This window comes from Xiphias gladius, chromosome 15 (assembly GCF_016859285.1).
Source record: "Xiphias gladius isolate SHS-SW01 ecotype Sanya breed wild chromosome 15, ASM1685928v1, whole genome shotgun sequence".
Taxonomy (NCBI): Eukaryota; Metazoa; Chordata; class Actinopteri; order Istiophoriformes; family Xiphiidae; genus Xiphias; species Xiphias gladius.
Genome location: NC_053414.1, coordinates 24,182,964 through 24,202,451, shown reverse-complemented (window position 1 = coordinate 24,202,451; position 19,488 = coordinate 24,182,964). Strand labels below are relative to the sequence as shown.

General features: G+C 42.9%; 2 protein-coding genes across 6 annotated transcripts in view; one reads left to right on the top strand and one right to left on the bottom strand.

Annotated features, from left to right (window-relative positions):
* tsc2 (TSC complex subunit 2) overlaps positions 1-10,688 on the top strand; it is a 29,210-nt gene extending 18,522 nt beyond the window's left edge. For 4 of the 5 annotated variants that reach the window (XM_040145497.1, XM_040145498.1, XM_040145496.1 and 1 more), the window contains 16 exons: positions 1,520-1,681; positions 1,813-1,971; positions 2,080-2,192; positions 3,095-3,337; positions 4,079-4,321; positions 5,068-5,157; positions 6,809-6,966; positions 7,425-8,032; positions 8,542-8,620; positions 8,709-8,795; positions 8,879-9,065; positions 9,269-9,408; positions 9,506-9,584; positions 9,675-9,766; positions 9,848-9,946; positions 10,055-10,688. In XM_040145497.1, the coding sequence (XP_040001431.1) occupies positions 1,520-1,681; positions 1,813-1,971; positions 2,080-2,192; positions 3,095-3,337; positions 4,079-4,321; positions 5,068-5,157; positions 6,809-6,966; positions 7,425-8,032; positions 8,542-8,620; positions 8,709-8,795; positions 8,879-9,065; positions 9,269-9,408; positions 9,506-9,584; positions 9,675-9,766; positions 9,848-9,946; positions 10,055-10,222 (2,707 nt within the window). In that variant the 3' untranslated portion in view covers positions 10,223-10,688. The remainder of the gene's footprint in view (positions 1-1,519; positions 1,682-1,812; positions 1,972-2,079; positions 2,193-3,094; positions 3,338-4,078; positions 4,322-5,067; positions 5,158-6,808; positions 6,967-7,424; positions 8,033-8,541; positions 8,621-8,708; positions 8,796-8,878; positions 9,066-9,268; positions 9,409-9,505; positions 9,585-9,674; positions 9,767-9,847; positions 9,947-10,054) is intronic. The other variant, XM_040145499.1, reaches the window with a different exon arrangement.
* Positions 10,689-11,252: 564 nt separating this feature from the next.
* The window catches only part of pkd1a (polycystic kidney disease 1a), a 74,234-nt gene continuing 65,998 nt past the window's right edge, over positions 11,253-19,488 (bottom strand). The window contains exons 54-56 of the mRNA XM_040145505.1: positions 17,072-17,206; positions 15,020-15,346; positions 11,253-14,798 (exon numbers count right to left, since the gene is read on the bottom strand). Coding sequence (XP_040001439.1) covers positions 13,761-14,798; positions 15,020-15,346; positions 17,072-17,206 — 1,500 coding nt within the window. The 3' untranslated portion in view covers positions 11,253-13,760. The remainder of the gene's footprint in view (positions 14,799-15,019; positions 15,347-17,071; positions 17,207-19,488) is intronic.

Genomic DNA, 19,488 nt, shown 5'->3' with positions numbered 1-19,488 from the left:
TATAATGGATAGTGATGTGGTAAATAACAGAAAGCAGTGACGACAGCACACTCTTTTTCGGTTGTGAGCATTTTATGGTCATGTTGTCTGGAATACGTGTCTACTAGACATTGAAGTGAAAAATTTAATTGTCAGTAGAAGAATGGTGAGAATAAAAATGTGTGGAATAGTTGCTTATTCACATGCTGGGACTTGGTCTGAGTGAGAGATTTCTTTTTGTTCCCTTTTGACAGAAGTATTAAAAATGTATCCTTAAACCTCTCAGAGTTAATAATTTTCTCGCTGTGTGCATATATTTCTATTTTTAAAACATTTCAGTGTGCATTTTTGAATATACCTGAATTGGATTTTATACAGAGGATGTAATCTTGTAGATACATGAAAGCTTGACAATAGTCATCTTTTATATTAACTATTATATTAACTATTATATATTGTAATAGTAATTAACTATTATATTATTATTAACTATTATATATTATAATAGTTAAGATGATTTCCCATTAAGATAACCTTCCCCCTAAGTGTTTTTATAGGGCTGAGAAAAATTAAGCTAGAACAGTTTACCATGATAGATCCACCAAGGGTAGATGCTCCTCTTGTGTTGTTCTTTCTTTATTCTTCCTTTAGTAGTTTTCTCCCCAAATTGTTTTGATATTTGTTCCTTTACTTCTTACAGAATCATAAAGTAGAATGGATGATGCTTCAAAATAGTCTGCCTGCCTTCCGTACCCCCCCTGTAATAAACAGAGACATCTCAGTCGGTGTCAGTCATCCTCAGTGTTTTGTAGTAGATCGCTCAAGTTGAGTTTCTTTATTTCTGAGCAGCAAGCCAGCATGACTTTCAGTTCATGTCTACTATCTCGCCAGCCCCTAATAAGACTCATGTTAACATCTGTAAATGTGCTTTTTAATCTGATTTGCCTATAGAGCATGTAGTCATGGTTGTTGTGGATAGAAAGAGGGGCTGCTCACTTGACAGTTAATACTAATAGAGAGATTTGGTTCCAGCTGCGACGTTAGCTCACGGCTAAACAAATCCACTTACAGCTTTTACCTGCTGGTTTTTGTGCAGCCATCTGGCTTGGTGAGCATCAGAACATGTTACGTCATAGATCCTTTAAGCCCCCTTCACAGAACTTACTTACATTTAGGGAGATAACCAATATGGTATCACAGCTCACGTTGCCGCTTATACCATGTCCCAGTGTGTGTCTGTGTTTGTGTGCTTGAGAAAATGAAATTATCTTCTGGTGTATTTACTTATATACTCATATGTGGAATGCATGCGTGCATATAAATGTTTGTTTTGCATGTGATATAGAAAGAGAGATGTGCGTAGGTGTGTTTGTGTGATTTTTATAATCTACATTTCTCTCACTTCACCTGTTTATCAGAACTTGCATGTCTCTGGGTGCACTGATTACATGTTAAAAAAATATCAGGAGCCTGTGTGCTCTCCTCTTGCTCCTCTGCCCCTCTCATAGGTGTTTAACCTTCTCTCTGTTTCCTGCTGTAGGATGCACACCTCCACCACCACCTGCAGCCTGGGCTCCGCTGACGAAAATGCGGTGACTCAGGCAGACGAGGGGCTGAAAACCGTCCACCTGGAGCTCACTGAGACCTGTCTGGACATGATGGCACGATATGTGTTTTCCAATTTCTCCGCACTGCCCAAGAGGTTGGCTTTTTTAAAAAAAAATCTGTTTGTGTGTGTTTGTGTGGTTGGCACTTTACATTGGTGAGGTTTTGGGAAAATAAATTGAGAGAGGCTACAGCAGTGATGAATTTGGCCTCTGGCTGTCCTCTTAGGTCTCCCATCGCAGAGTTCCTGTTGGCAGGGGGTCGCAGTATGACCTGGCTTGTGGGCAACAAGCTGGTGACCATAACAACCAGCGGAGGGGTCAGAACGCAAGCACTGTTAGGCCTGGACATGGCTGAACGTCTGGGAGGAGGAGGGGAAATGACCAGGTGAAGAACATTGACACACACCGAAAACGATAAAAGAATTCCTCTGAATTTTTTTTTTTTTTTTTTTTGTCGTCATTGAATCATAATATCTATCTCCTGGTACTGCAGGTCAGATCCATCACTACACACCCGAATAACCAAAGAGGCTCCGGCAAAACTGGAGTCACAGTCAAGCCAGCAGCACAACAGAGCCACACGCATACGGGTCCGCTCCATGTCAGGTAATAAATATTCAGCTGCTTGGCAGCTAACACTTGGCCTCGGGACTTCGTAAATTCCATGATAGACCAACCTGTCCCTCATTATTTTAGAATACAACTATAGTTTTGGTATTGGAGAGAGCTTTCTAATGTTGGTGGGACAGTACTAAAATACCACTTTTTTGTAATAATTATGGCCAAGATCCACAAGCATTTGGTTAGTGCTGTTTTCCAAAATCCATTTTTGAAACAGCTTCTACAGAGCGGTAAAATGAGTTGTGGTCCTTCCCGCTGAATTGGGAAATAACTGAGAAATAATCAGGTAGCTTTTATCCTACACAGATTTGCAGCCATGCTTTTATCTCTGCCTGTGTTATCACATCTCTTTTAGACTGCAACCCACTCTACTCCTATCTACTCCTGATACATGTTATGTAAATGAAGATCTGTGCCATTATTTATCATTATTCTGTATCGGGTTATAATACATTGAAGGGGAAATGGGAAACAAAATTATACTTTGCTGTGATATTCCACGCATTAAAGTCTGTCTGTTCTCTGTGTGCCTTTGAAATTGTGGCGGTGGATCTGCGAGAAACAAAGTGTCATAACTAGATGTTGCTGCCTGTGTGTCATGCAAGTGTATATTTTAATGATGACTTTCTTTTAGGCTTTGTCTCTCTACTTAAATGTTTCCTTTTTTTATGTTCAGTGCATTGTGTGTTCTTAGGCTGCGTTTGGTTTTTTTATACAGCTGACCTTCAATTTTTTTTTTTTTTTCATTCAATCTAAATATCTTATCAGCTGAGCTTTCTGTTTCAAACTGTCTTGAACAGAATGTGAAGAATACGATGAGAAGAGCCAAGAAATACTGATGATGAACCTCCTCTGACTGTCTGACTTTATATGACTTTATATTTCAGGTGGCCATGCTCTGCGCGCCGGTCCTGCTCAGAGTCTCAGTCCTCTTGTGTCCCCCTCTGAGGGCGAGTTAGCCGCTCCTCTCTCTCCCTCCTCCGGTCCCACCCTGGATGGCCTAGGTCCTCCCTCCTCCACCTCTGCCACCTCAGCTGCTCCCCCGCCTCTCAAAGATAACCCCAGTCTGGCTGAGTTTGTCCCCATACTCACACAGGGCTGGGCAGAGATCTTCATCCGGAGACCATCTGGTATGTAAATCACACATAGCAACAAGTGAATGAATACCAAATCTGTGAGGCTTGGTATTTTGTAGCTGTGTGGTTGATAACTGTCTTTTGTTTCATTATTATTTTTTAAATTATTATTAACACTAGACCACAGCAGAGGTTTAGCACACTTTGGTCAGTTACCTACATATTAGCTATACAAAACAGTACATCAGACCATTTTCTAAAGTATACCATATATTTTTTTCTCTCTTGGGCAGCCGCTATGTCCTGTAAATTTCATTACAAAATGAAAATATATTTGCAGAGATTTGAAACCTGCAGACTTTCACTAATCCAGCACGGTGACCATGTAGTCTGCCTTATTTTTAGTCTGGTCAAGAAGCCAAGAAACAATCCATTTTGCAATAGATGGGCTGTAAATTGGATATCTGGAGAGGCATTGGTCCCTGCTTGCAGCTCCACTGCCATATGCATATAATGACAAAATAAAAACTTTGAAGCAGCTTTGTGTTTTCTGTAGTGGATTGTCCATCTTAATCATTCGCAATTTGATTTTTATACTGTATTAATGGCTTGAACTAATGAGAATGGATGCCTGGAGGACATTCATTTAAAAACCTACAATGTGCTTTGGTAAATGGTAAGCACTAATTTAAAGCAAATATGTTTTATTTGTAATTAATGTGATGGAACAGTTATAATTCCTCTTATGGTCTTTTCGCGGTGGCTTAGTCTCTGTGTCTCTGTCTGTCGTCACAGGTAACACGAGCTGGCTGATGTGTCTGGAGAACCCACCCAGTCCTTTCTCCTCTGAGCTCGGCAACATGCCGCTGCAGGAGCTCTCCAGTGTCCTGATGGCGATGGAGGGAGTGAAGGAGCCTCCTACTCAGACAGCAAGTGCTCCCGCCAGCACTGCTGCTCCCGCACCAATCTCTGAGCCTCTAACCCAAACACACAGCAGTGTCGGAGGGAAGGCAAACCTGATCCAACGCTCCAACACTGGTGAGAAACCATCCGAGGAGTCTGGATAGAGAATCCTTGAAAGATCAGAAAGTGTGTGATTTGTTTCAATGTTGTTGTTGTGTGTTTGTGGTTGTACTTGATCTGTGCAAGTGAGTTATATGTCCAAAAATTTTGGATCATAAAAATGTCATCGTGATACCCGTAAAATAAACACAACACCACAGCCAGAATAGTTAGCTACAGATCAGAGAATCATAATAATTAACCAGTAAATCGAACGTTACGCATGAACGCAACCCTCCTGTCCACCTGACTGCCTGTCCTTGGTCCCCTTAAATGGACTGAGCTAAGTGCCAAATTGCCTGTAAGTACTTCATTTGAACCAGAAGGTGATCAATGAGTCAGTTTTGATTTGCTCGGGTCAGTGACCGTCAAAGATCACTGCTTTGACATGTTCTTGTTTTTATAAGTCAAATGTCTTTTTTTTTTTGCTGAAGCCTCCTTTTCAGTGATGCCCAATGTCCTGTGCATTTGGTCGTGTGCTCTCTCGCTTTGGGGTTCGGCCTGCTCCAGTTATTCAACTGGACTCCTCTCCTTTCTTTATTCTTTCAACATTTTTTTCTATTCTCAATACCCTTGAGATATTTCCCCCTCATTCTGATTGGTTTGTTTTCATGTTTTGTTTTGTTTTTTTCATCTTCACCACCATGCTGGTTTGTGATTGGCTGCGGTCTGTTATGTGGCGTCATGCGCCACCAACTTATCCTCTGGCATCCCGCCTGCAGTGGGCGGCTCTCTCTGGTCTCTGGGTCTGGGCTCTGCCCCCTCAGGCCCTCCAGCCCCTGGCAGGTTGCACAGGAGCATTTCCTGGGCAGGTACTGTCCACCACATGTGTGACCCCCTTATCTCCCCCACCCCCCTCCAGAAAACCCCTGGTGTAGTTTCTTCTGGTACAGTACAATACAGTATTCTGCTGGCACAAAGTGTAGTGACGTTTGATCATCACATGGCTTTTATTAAATCTATGTTATAGAGCAAAAAAATTTTTTTCCAATAAAATATTTTAAAGGAATAGTTTGACATTTTGGGAAACGAGTAAGATGAGAAGGAGATACCACTCTCAAACCTGTCTGTTCATTATAAAGCTACAGCCAGGAGAATGTTAGCTTAGCTTAGCACAAGAACTTGAAACAGGGAGGAACAGCTAGCCTGGATCTGTCCAAATGTAACAAAATCTGTCTACTAGCACTTGTAAAGCTCAAATTAATACATTATATCTTGTTTTTTAAATCTGTACACTAACTAAAATATAAAAATGACACGCTGCTGGGCTATTTCTTGGCTGGGATGCTATGCTATGCTAAAATATGCTATTCTATGCCATGCTAAACGAACTGTCTCCTGGCTCCAGATTCATATTTGCCGTACATGAGAGTGGTATTGAGCTTTAATCTAACTCTCAGCAGAAAGCGAATAAGGGCATTCTCCAAAATTTTAAACTTTTCTCTTAGTTGTCAGAGATGGTGTGTAGGAATTTCTTTGTTGTCGTTTTTTTTTTTTTTTATGCTGAAAAAAAGTGCAAGTGAAGGAATTCAGCATTTCTGCTTTAGCCAGCATTCTTCTATTAACCCAAGAGGGAGGGACCTCTACAAGCGATGCTGAAAACATGCCTGCACTCATCAGTCAGTCCAATGACCTAAGATGGATAATGATTTATTTTTTTGACTCCTTCCATGATTTGTCTTTCCATCCTAATCCTCTTCTCTAACTCTTGTGTTTTTGAAATATACTCCCAGGTTGATCTTTTAACCTTTGACCCTCTGATATTGTCAACAGGAAAGCCCAGACCTCATCCAACTGTTATACTCTTCCTTGCCTTGCTGGTAGACCAGTAAGCCGATGAAGACATTTTCAGAGCTGCAGTTTTGAAGGCCAACACTCAAGTGTCAGACAGACCTGACTGTCTTGGCTGCTGTTTCTTCTCTGAGTGAAGGGAGAGCGTTATTTGGGAGATACAGGACTGGAGCTCCTGGTCTGGGCTGCTGTTGCAGTAGCTGCAGCGTGTTAGGGCTGCAGTGTCCCTCTGGGATTATTAAAGTACTCTGTCTATCAATAACCCACAATCCAACCAAACACATGCATGCGTCTCGATGGAAATCAAGTAGTAGAAGCAGTGGTGGATAGTCTCTGTTCATATGCACACGTGTGTGTTTGCCTGACTCCCTTTGAGTTTGTTTCATCCTGTGGATGCATCAGATTCTGTTTCATGTGGCAATGATTAATTTGACTTATTATATGCTAGAGTTTATATTTTAGAGAGAATGCTTGTGATTTGTTCATGTCAAATTTTCTACTGACAGCTGTGATGAAATCTTTGGTGTTTGCTTTTGGCTGTCTTACATCTGTGTATGCTTTTGTGTTTCTCTGTGTAACTCATGGACAAGACTGTGATGAGTGTGTTACTTCACTTTTTGGCTGCGTGTATCTGCCTGTAACCCACATGGTTGATGCTTTGTCCTGCTGTAGACTCTGTGGTGGTACTGGAGGAGGGGTCAGGGGTCACCGCCGCACACACCCCATCTGATTGGCTGGAGAGTGAGGAGTTTGAGCCAATGACCTCTGATCCCATCTTCATGTCTGCTGACAAGTTCACAAAGACTCCGCCTCCTGGAACGCTCAGCAGGGTAGGTAGTTGGCGCACGCAAAATGACACAAGCTGCGAATGCTGACTTAACGCGACGGCTTGTGCCGCAAATAAACAAAATACCTCATATGGTAAACAATACAAATTATGAAATAGATATTCAACGTGCCTTGTTATGGCTGTACTGTCTCTGCTGACATTAACAACCTTTAAAAAGATGAAATGTTATTTTATCACAGCATCTCCACCACCTGTTGCCGTTTAATTATCAGCTGATAGAGAGTCAATGTGACCTGCACTCCTTTTAAGCAGGTTACCCATTTTTGCCGCTACACAACAACCGGCACGCCAGCACCACCAATGGTGACACACTTACCAGTGTTTGTATTCTGCCTTCACAGAACCATACTGTGGTTTTTGGAATTTTTTAGAGATAAACTAATCTGGTATGGTCATTTACAGAGCTTGAAATCAACTCTACTTATCTTTCTCTTCCAGTCCTCCTCCACCTCCAGTCAAGATGATGAAAAGTCGACTTTGGAGGAAGTAAGTGAGGGAGCAATTCCCATCGATCAGCCCACCATGGGACCCTCCACTCCAGGCAGCCAGGGGCCCGAGCTTCCCTTTCAGATTCATTCTCAGTCCCAGGGTCATGGACTGAACAAGTCCAGCTCCTCTCCGGAGCTCCAGACCTTACCTGAAGCCTTCACCAAGGCTGCTATGGAGTCAGAGACTGTGCTTGGAGACACATCACGGCCTAGAGCGCCTTCAGATGGCAAGCCTCAGTCCCAGCAGCCTCATTTTGAGAAAGAGAAGATGGATGGAAGCACAGGAGGGGACTTTAATGGACTGGGAGGTCAGAGTCAAGGGGGTGAAGGCCCAGGTGTAGCATCATCTCAAAGCGGAGCGGCAAGGATGAGGCTGGAGTTTCCAGCGGCAGCGACGGCGCAACCTGGACCCATCTCCCCCAGTGGAGGCCACCGACCCCGGGGTCACACCATTTCAGTATCAGCCCCCTCTTCCAGGAGGGAGAGGAGGACGGAGAGGGACTACCACAGTCGGCCTGGACCCAGCAACACGGAGAAGTTTTCTGGACTGAGTCCCAGGTACTCCGAGATTTACACAAGAAACTACTGCAGCCTCTGTCGCGTGTCTCTGCCAAATCAGTGCCGCAGTGTATCAAGTTAAGTCATTAGCTAATCTCTACTCTGTTGGCAAGATCCACAGTCGCAGCCTGCCAGTTAAGAAAAATTTTAATTACGTTCTGCAACCCACATTTAAATTGAAAAGATTGTTTGAGGTGATGAAAGAAATGTGTTGTTGCAGTACTTGAAAATTAAACTTCTTTCTAGAACATAATCAGTGCTTAGCTGTACATTCATAATATGTTATACAGTCCTTGATTTTCATTACATTTCTTTATTTGTATTTTTATACCAGGTAGAGATAAATGAATACAATGTCTACGGGTCACGCATCTCTTTATGTGTTTTAAATGACACGTATAGACAAAGGCAAATATCAGCATGTGGCTTAAAGCCTTTTTAAAAATCTAGTGCTTGTGCCCAATGCTTTTTTTTCCTTCTGTATCTGTCACTCTCTTTCTCTGCTCTAGCTTTGTCTTCCTCCAGCTGTATCACTCTCCTTTCTTTGGGAATGAAGCCAACAAGCCGCTGCTGCTTCCCAAAACTCAGGTTAGTAGCCCTTTATGCCTGTCTCACCTGAACTGTGCTCCAGCGCCATATTTACGGTGTTGTTTACAGTGTTTTCTCTGTCTGGAAGGTGATCGACCGCGCTGTGAAGGTTCTGGACCAGATGCCGCCTTATGACACACATAAGATTGGAGTGGTGTTTGTTGGATCTGGTCAGGTGAGAAGACAAGGACCTCGATTGCTGTCTTAATTCAAGATTACTGCCAGACTTTACACCGTCATTGTATTCACTCTCTTCAGGTCAACAATGAAGTTTCCATCCTGTCGAACGAGTATGGTTCGAACCGCTACGCTGCCTTCCTAACAGGCCTTGGCAAATTAATCCATCTGAAAGACTGTGACCCCGACCAGATCTTCCTCGGAGGGCTTGACCAATACGGAGATGACGGAGAGTTTACCTACTGCTGGCATGATGACATCATGCAGGGTTTGTGTGTGTGTGTGTGTGTGTGTGTGTGTGTGTGTTTGTATCTGTGTGTGTGTGTGTGTGTGTGTGTGTGTGTGTGTGTGTGTCTGCACGCGTGCTTTCTCACACTTTTGAGACAGAGAAAAGAGTGACATTTATAGTAATTATTTATTTTCCACAGCCAGTCTGCTCTGCTTGTTAATAATGAGATCATGTCTCTGCAGCTATCTTCCACATAGCCACGCTGATGCCAAACCGCGAAAGCGACAAGGGCTGCTGCAACAAAAAGCGTCACATTGGCAATGATTTTGTCATGGTGGTGTACAATGATTCTGGAGAGGACTACAAATTGGGCACCATTAAGGTACATGTGTGTGCACAAGCAAAAGAAAGAAAAAAAAAAAAATCTGAAATCTGTAGAACACATTTGTGCTTCAGCCCCAATCTCTTGTCTTTTTTAGGGTCAGTTTAACTTTGTAGAAGTCATTATAAAACCGCTGGATTATGAATGTAACCTGGTCACCCTCCAGTGCCGCAAAGGTGAGCTGATCACGGTGCTTTTTCTGGTCTTGTTCCGTGTTGCTGTTAGTTTGGTTTTACGTTTATTCCTTCTCTTGCTCTCTTTTTCAGACCTGGAGGGGTTAGTAGACACTACGGTGGCAAAAATCGTTTCAGACCGCAACCTTCCACTATTAGTCAGACAGATGGCTCTGCATGCAAATGTAAGTCTTACCCTTATCTCTGCCTCTAACACTGAGTCAGACATACGCACACTTGGTTCACTCTCCTTTGTCCTTCTTCAGATGGCATCTTTGGTGCATCAGTACAGAGCAAACCCCTCTGATGCTTATGCCTCCAAGTGGCTAGCAAGATTACGTCACATAAAGAGGATCAGGACCAGGGTAAGAACAAAGCCCATAAAAACCAAAAATTTTTCTCCTTCATCACTGTCAGTGTTACTGATATTTCCAATTTCATCGACCTTGTCGTCTCTCTACTCTGACTCTCAGGCTCAAGAAGACATTCAGTCTCGCTCAACTCCTGGCATCTCGCTGACCCAAGGACACACTCAGCAGAACAAGGCGTTTCAGCAGAGCACTCCAGCACCAAACCCAGAAGCCTCGGGGCAGAGGAAAAGACTTGTATCAACAGTGGATGATTTCACTGATTTTGTTTGATTGCATTTCTTATCCTGGCAGAGAGAGAGAGAGAGAGACACACACACACACACACACACACACACACACACACACACACACACACACACACACACACACACACACACACACACACACACACACACACACACACACACACACACACACACACATCGTTCCGCTATCCCTGTGGGGACACTTTGACATAATGCATTCCCTTTGCTTAACCCAAACCCTAACCTAAACCTGATTCTAACCTGAACCCTAAAACCAAGTCTTAGCCCTCAAAAAGCAGTCTCTACCCGTGGGGGCCTCAATTTTTGTCCCCAGGGTGACATGAGTCCCCATGGGTTAGTGTGCATTCAGGTATCCCTACCGGGATATAAGGAAAAGTACACACACACATGCACGCACACACAAACACACACGACCATAGACAGTGTTTGTGTGTAAGTATGTGTGGAATAAAACGTGACTATGAAAAAGGTTGGAAACGTGGGGTTGTGCTATGTTTGAGTTAAAGTGGCTATAATTGTTATTTTAAAATAACAATGTATCATGAAAGTGCGAAAGGCACACTGAATCTGCAGCTTTACAGCGAGTTCCAGCTCATTTTTTCTCTGTCCAGCCCACATATGAACTGTTTGGGTTCAGTCTCATCGTCCTCCTTGAGTCATTTTTCGGCTGCAGCAGGTAGCTGTTTTTGGAGAAAAAGCTTTCAAATATTTACCTCAGGAGTTGTTGGAGACCCCAAACAGAGCTAAAAGAGACTTACATTCATCAGGTGGACAGAGACTTGACTCAATGATACTGTTGCTTTGTAACTACTGGATTTGAAAATAAGCAACTGTTTGCTAACAATTTCACCATATCAACTTAAAAGGTTATGAAATAATGCTGAGGTTTAACTAGCATTAAGTGGCCACTCAATAGCAGACCATAAACCTTTACACCTTTAAACCTTCACAAGGCAGGAGAATAAGTATTAGTAATGTTAGTATCCCTAGTAAACATTTCATTATGCACAGTTCAGCTGTCAAACTCTTTATTTGACTTTGTCAAGTGCAAAAGCATGAGAAGTGCTAAAACTGCAAAATACAGATATAAGATACAAAAAAAGCATAGACAAATATTTTTAAAGACATGTCACACAGTTTTAAAACAAAATGCATGGTACAACACAAAAGGGCAGCTAGAAGACAGAGGTGGGCTTTGGCACTATCTTGTTACATACGGTACACAAACAGCAGGGTATGAAAGCTAGTGGAGGCGTTACCTGTTGACTGCTGAGCTTCCTGTGGTTTCTAGTTGGCATATTGTGAACAAAGATTTACATTAAATACATGGATAGCTTTGGCTGCAGTGCTTCAGTTAGACTGGAGAAATGTAAAACTTTGGAGTTTGCAACACCAGTGCTTGACCTATGGAGACGCCGCTGCAGCACATCAACAATACTGATCATGAAAAGCAAAAATATACACACCAAAAAGCACCAATATATACAGAAATGTACACACACACACAGGAAGATGGGCCTTTTTCATTCCCTTTTGTGAGATCCTGAAACTTAAGCAATCTTCCGGAATTTAGATGCCAGGAAATAGGTGAGATTAAGGTTCAAAATAAAATAATTTAGGTTGAACATTTTGCTTTCTGCTGTGTAATAGTGGGGTCTTCTTGGAAGAGGGAGAAAAAGGGCCTCAATCACACTTTGGCATACCCATTAGTACCTCTGCAAAATTGGTCCTCTTTTATATCCTTCAAAAACCCATGAAAATGGGGCCAACACAGAACTTGCCACTTTTTGGATCAGAGAAGAAGGAAGCTGAAGTCTAAAAGTGGCTGGAAGTCATTGTCAGCGGCAGGATTTAACCACAAAATACACAATTTCCTTCGATGACTGAAAACACCTATTTTGCCTGCGGTTTTGGTTTTCCTGGTTGTCTTTCCAGGTTTTGGGAGGAGGGTGGGTTCCCTGAGATCTGCCCACTGCACACAGGAAGTACGTACGTATGTTGATCAAAATAAGAGACAAAAACAACAACACTACAAAGACCAGACAAAAGCACAAGACACAACTGCAAACTATTGATTCAATACCTTGATAATACTTATTAGCATGTCTCTATAATGTAGCTGTTGAGGTACGAAACGAAAACTTGACACATGAGAGTTAAATATGGCGCTGGATATCCAATAAGGAAATAAAGTGCTAAGTACAAAATGAATGAGTTACGCGGCATGGTAACAACTCAGGATGCATAAATGATGCAAAAGCTTTGGCAATGTTTATAGTTAAGATACAGTATGAATGAAGCTTTTTCTATTGGTTTGGATACCAAGCTTATTACTTTACACCACACCTCATTAAAAAACAATCTACATCTGAACAAAAGTGCTTTTAAGTCACAACCATATTGAACACAACGCAATAAAAAAACAAACATTTAAAGAAGATACTCAGACTGGGAGTCATTATAGCTTTATGATGGGAGAAATGTTCAGTACTGTTTGTAAGTGAAGGCAAAACCTTCTTTTGTTCCTTAACCTTTATCTAAAACCAAACTTCTCCACTGAGCACCATCTTATCCTTCTTCTTTAGTCCCTCTTTCTAATACTGCTACGCTACTTTGTTCTATGCTACGACCACTTGCTACTCTTTCTTGTCACCACTCATGGCCTTCATCTCTCATCTCTCTCTTTGATCTGGACCAGTATGGAGAGAATGGTTATATCTGCACCCTGAAGAACTGGCTGCTGGGATCCCAACAGTCTTTTGTTTGTGTGTGTGTGTGTGTGTGTGTGTGTGTCTGTTTGTTTTCTCTTGTTCAGTGGGCTGAAGTGTACGAAACATTACCGTTAGCGTGTCTGTGCCTACAGTGTTATTTCTATGCATATGTTAACCTGCATGTGCGTATATCTGTGTGCGCCTGCATGCAAATTTGGGTTCCATACCATAAAACATGTTTTCAGACAGGCCACAAGTACCCATGGTAACCGAAATATAAAATATAAAATATGTAGACAGACAACATAACTGAGAAATCAACACATTTTTTCTGAGATATACAAAAAGACTGACTGCATTGTCTACTTTCAGTTCGTTAAGTCATCGGGTGAGCACGCTTGTGTGCTCCTGTCAACGACCCCACGTGACCTCCAGGGTCGCATGGTGTCAGGGGTCAGTTTTGGTCGGGGGGAATTAAGCAATAGGAGTGTTTCTTGGTTTAAATGTTGAAATTGACTGGGCTGTTTAAGCCAGCTCACTTTGCATCTGGTGACCTGCACCTTGTTTCTGAGAGAACTGAACTGGGATTTGGACGGATCTCTGACTCTAAACCTGCAAAGTCTTACTTTATTGCTTTCTGTTAAGCTTTAATTTCCCCAAACTGCATGTCTCTGTGATTTTTCTTGTTTTCTTCCTTTCCCCTGGGTTTAGAGAGGAGGACCTGGGGACAAAACCTGCTGCCCCCGTCCTCCTCTCGTCCTTAACCCAACATTTACTCCCACATTCTTTTTCTCCACCTCTCACTTCTGTTTTTCTCTCCATCCAGAGTCCTCAGGATTTGGCGTGTCCAGAGCCATGCCTGTCTAAGTTGGGGTGCACCTTATTTTTGAGGGGTGGGGGCTTGCGTTTTCGCTTGCGTGTGGGAATGGTGGTCGTGTGAGCGGGGTGGTTGAACAGGCTGGAGGAAGGGAGGGTCTCTCGCTCTGTGGGAGGGTCCCAGTCCCGGGTAATAGGTGTAGGGGCGGGAGTGGAAGGCAAAGAAGGAGCAGGGGTACATGGAGGTGCAGTGGGTGTTTTGGGCAGTGGGACATGGGTAGGGGGAGTGTTTGCTGATGAGAAGGTGAGAGAGGAGTCCGAGGCATTGACTGCACTGACTGAAGGTTTGGCTGATGACGGAGGAGCGGGGGCATGTGTAGAGGCAGAGGCTGGTCTGGGCTTTAAAAAGGGAACAGGCGTGGCTACAGGAGTCTTTCTGGGGTTGGCAGCAGTGTTTCCACATTCCTTTGAAAGTTCACGTTTATCTGTCCTTTTCCCCTTCTTGCTCCCTTTGTGTTTTTCTTTGCCACTCTTTCGCTCTCTCCATCCAGCAGAGTCCTTGTCCTCCCCCTTTAACCTCTGTCCTGCCTCACTCCTCCCTCCCTGACAACTACCTCCTCTCTCTCTCCCTCTACGCCTCCTTTTCCTCTGTGCTCGCTCCAGTCTACACTCGATGTGGTACAGATCCTCTGTTGCCATGGTGACACGGTCAAGCTGTTGCAGCAGGGCGTCCAGGGTAGGAAGCAGCCTCCTCAGAGAGGCTTCAGTCTCTGCCCTCTCCCTCCAGCTGGTGCCTCCCACCACCACTCCTGGGCCAAGGCCCAAGCCCAGGCCCAACCCAAGCCCCAAGCCGATCCCTGGGGCTTCCGTCAGACTGCAGGGGCTGGAGGAGGCCGGACGCCACGAGGCTTCAGAGCCGGCATCGACGCTATCTGGTGTTGGTGGAGAGTCAGGACCATCAAGTGGTGGCAAGCACAGGGACTTGCAGTCGCTAGTGGAGGACGAACGGGATGGTGGCAGCTCCATGCCTTCGAAACGCACCTTGTGACGAAACTAAGAAGACGATAAAAGAAAAGTGGGAGGATTAGGGGAAAGGTATGGGAATTAATGTACATCTATCTAAACAGGACTAGAGAGTCACTAAGAGACTGTCTTCTACACTTACTCTTTTCATAATTACTCCAAATAGAATCTCTAAAGTCTTTATAAAAATGGGTCAAACTATCCTGTTTCTTCCCTGAAAGCTCGCTGTAGATATGAAACAGGAAATGTACCTCCTTGGCCCTGCTGAGCCCCATCCACATTTTGAGTCGTCTGAGGAACAGCTCGACCATCTCGTAGTCTTGGAGATCCACAGCTGGACGGTACAGCTCGGCTCGTGCACGGCGGTAGTTCCTCAGAAGAACAGAGGTGACCAACCAAAGCAACACCAGCCGAAATACAGCGAAGCTCGCGTGGAACACTAGCGAGGGGACGTTGCTAGAGGGACCGGTAATTGTCCAGCTGGGAAGCCACGATAACAGGCCTCGCCCACCAGCACCCAACAAAGACAGACAGGCGGAGCTCACACTGCCGTAGCCATCCAATACAGAGTGGAAGAGCTGGAGTGACGGAGACAGAGCAGAAAAAGGTTTAAAACAGACGATTCCCCACAGTGCTTCGAGAAAATATATTGGAAAAATAAATAATAAAATCTGTAGTAAAAGCAATAAAAATCTAGGATTAAGCACACATGTTGGTTCCAGCAAGTAAGCAAACCACTATGATATTTCAGGCAACAGACACGAATGCATAAACATACTTTACTCTGTGACCAGGTCTAATGTGGACAAGGTTTGTCAGGTCACAAATTACAAAGGCAGTTTTGTGTGTTGATTCTAAAAATTGCAACAACAAAAAATAGCACAAGCATACTTAGAGATGATCAGAATTTCTGGATATATAATATCTGGATTTACTTTAAAATGTTCTCCATATAAAAACTTCAGTGTTGTTCAATGTAAGAAACTGTGAACCATTATGACTTGAACAACCACAAAATGGTTGACGAGCTAATCTGAGACCATCAAATTCAATAGAAAGATAAAAGTTGATGCAATGGAAAGAGAAATTACATTGACATATTATACCATATATAACATGTATAAATGTCATACAAAATGGTACATAGATACCTGAATTGAACCTTAAGCACCCCACATGAAACATTTTCTCCAACTGACACTACAGCTAGGCTAGCAGCTCTGTGAGACTTTATGCCAACTGCAGCATGCTGAAATTCTCAGAATAATATTTAGAGTGTTTCCCACCTTAGTTTAGCATGTCAGCGTGCTAATAGCTGCTAGTTTGCACTAAACGCCAAGTAGTACAAGTACAGCTGAGGCTGATGAGAACCTCATTAGTTCTACAGGTATTTGGTCATAAGACCAAGTACTGGACAAAGTCAAATTCCGACCCGATGATGGCGCTACATTGTTAAGCTACAGTTCCTGGAGTTCTCCTCTTGGGGCTCCTGGTGAACGCCTGAATTTTTGGAAAGCTGCCTTTGGAAATAGGTGTGTTACAGACAGGATTGGTGGATCCAAGCCTCTTTTTGAAACCAGGTTTTCCACTGTCCTGCTCAAAACAGTCATCGCTCATGACCAAAAGTAAGCCACGCCATTAAAAAAAAAGAAAAAAAGAAAAAAAAAGAAATTGTGGCAATGATACTCTGTGGAAAAGAGAGGGTGCTCAACGGTGACACAATAGTAAACCTTTTTTGAAAAAAATATTCTTTATTCTTTATTATCATTATTTATTAAATTATCACAGTATATGCTGAATGCCTTTTATATGTTGCCTCCGTTAATGCTTGTTAATGTAACATAATTATGCCCCCATTTTGGTACGGGTGTCTCTATCAGAAAACATGTCTCAACGGAACATGCTGTTTAAATTAAGGATGTAGGTCAAATAACGGCGCAAACATCGAATAAATGTTGTCATTCTTTCAGTAAAGCTATTTGGCAGCACAGTCAGGACACTGCGGCTGTTATTGCAGTTGTTCTAATAATAAAGATGAAGCTATGTTATGCAGTCTGTGCTAAAGTGAAGGTTTATTGGAAACTGTCTACTGTAAAGAAAGTGGACTGAAAACATAAGAATCAACCAAACATGCATGACAGGTGAACAAACACATGGGGGGGATAGACTTTGACAAAGTTATCTACTTGTTCAATGTGTATTATATACAAGTTTACATTATCTTTGGTGTGTGTGTATGTGTGTGTGTAGGAGAGGCTCAGCAAGAGAGAAACAGAAGGAACAGACAAGAGAAAAAGTCTGACCAGGTGTCCTGTGTGTGAGTAAGCCAGCAGCAACAGCAGTAATGCCAGGGCGACTCCCAGCAGCTCCCAGACTGAGCGCCGCAGAGCTCTGCCAAACACGGCCCACTCTCTGAGAAACCGCAACTGGTGGGACGCCTGCATGGTCCGAGAGTGAGAGCAAGAGAACAGGGGGAGGGACAGAGAACCAAAAAAGTACGTGTGAGAAAACAAGAACAAAGTAAAAATCTTGAAACATTATTTTCTCTTGGTATTAAATGAAAACTTAAGACATATTACAACTTGGGCCTTATTTTCATAGATGTGGCCATCACTTCTGGCTATTTTAACATTTTGCATCACATTTAATCAGCAGATGCTTTTGTCAAAAGACTTAAATCCTGCGCCTACACACATTGGGAGCAATTTGGGGTTCAGTGTCTCGCTCAAGGACACTTCAACACATGGACAGGAGGAGCCAAGCCTGGGGATCAAACCACCAACCTTGCAATTAATGGACTATTGACTATACCAACTGAACTACAGCTGTCCTAAAGCAATCACTTAAGAAATCACCACTCACCTAAGTTTGATAAGATCAGGAATGTCCGAAGAAACAAACATTCAAGCCAAATTAGTTAAATTACTTTATCTGGAGGTAAAAGTCAAACTGAGTAGACCTGTAATGCTGGTAACAGGCTCTCAATAATACCCAGTACTTTCTGACCTCCCTACCCTGTCCTTTGCTCTCAGGTCTAAGCCCATCGTTTCTACTGAAGACATAAAAACTTAAAAAAAAAAAGTCACAAATTTATAGTTTCATTTTTAAAAAAAGGCTAAATAATTTTCTAAAACAGCCTGTCCTTTAGTTTTTAGAAAATGTTAATCAAACAGGAGTAAATATTTATTGGGGACTATTTTCAGCCACGGATGTATTAATCCGCTCACTTGATGCAGTGCTTTGCAACAATGTGGCTCATTACCATGTTTTTTTACCAACAATACAGCACAGAGGTAATCCGATACGCAGATACTTGCTAAATGGGTCAAGAGTCAAAACTAATCCATGCATTTGTTACTTCGAGGCTGGATTATCATGACTCCTTATCATCAGGCTGACCCAACAAGTCTGTAAATACTCTCCAGCTGATCCAGAAACCTGCAGTGTGAGTACTGACAGGAACTAGGAAAAAAGATCCTATTTCTCGTGCGTTAGCATCACTGCATTGACTCCCTGTAAAATCCAGAGTAGAGTTTAGAGTCATCCTCCTCAACTACAAAGCCTATCTTAAAGAGCATCATATCTTAAAGAGCTCATAGCACCCTATTACCCCAGTAGAAAGCTGCGCTCCCAGAAGGCAGGCTTACTTGTGGTTCCCAGAGTGTCCAAAAGTAGAATAGGAGTCAGAGCCTTCAGTTATCAGGCTCCTCTACTGTGGAACCATATCCAGTTTGGGTCCTGGAGTCAGACACTCTCTCCACATTTCAGAGTAGGCTTAAAAGCTTCCTTTTTGTCAGAACTTATAGTTAGGGCTGGCTCACGCTTGGCTTGAACCATCCCTTAGTTATGGTGCTATAGGCCTAGATGGCAGAGGGACTTCCCCGTATGCACCAAGCTCCTCTCTCCTCCTCTCCCTCTCCCTCTGTATGCATTCATATGCCATTAATGCGTGTTATTAATTTGGCTTCTTCTGTCTCCCATAGTTTTATGCTTTCTCATCTCTCTCCTCTCTCCTCCTGTCGCTTTCTGCAGGTATTTCTGCCTCCGGAGCTGCAGAGTCTGGATCTGTGACTGCAAAGCATCTACTGCCCCCATTATCCTGCTCAACACCCACTGCTTCAATTATTATTATTATTACAATTAGTCTAATTATTATTATTAATCTTATTATTAGCCCTTTTATTATATTTTATTTATTCTTATACATATACTTTAATTGGAACCTGCATTGTCCTATGTTCTCTTTGCTCCTGCTCTCTCTTTTTCTCCCCCCAACTCCCCTACCCTCCCCAGCCGGTCAAGGCAGACTGCCACCCACGAGCCAGGTTCTGCTCATGGTTTCTACCTGTTAAAAAGGATTTTTTTCCCTGCCGCTGTCTCCAAGTGCTTGCTCATGGGGGAATGTTGGGTCCCTGTAAATATAGCTATAAAGAGTACGGTCTAGACCTGCTCCATATGAAAAGTGCCCTGCGATAACTTCTGTTATGATTTGGAGCTATATTAATAAAACTGAATTTGGTTGAACTGAATTGTTGGTTTTGGTCTTTACATGGGATTTGTTGACATTAAGAACCACATAAAATAGCAACATAAATACTTATACTGTGATGAAGGTTATTTTTAGTGATAACTTGCGAAGCACATTGTTATTACTGACAGAACTGCTGACCAAAACTACTAAATAAAACCAAAGTTGTGATAATCAAGATCTACTGTATCA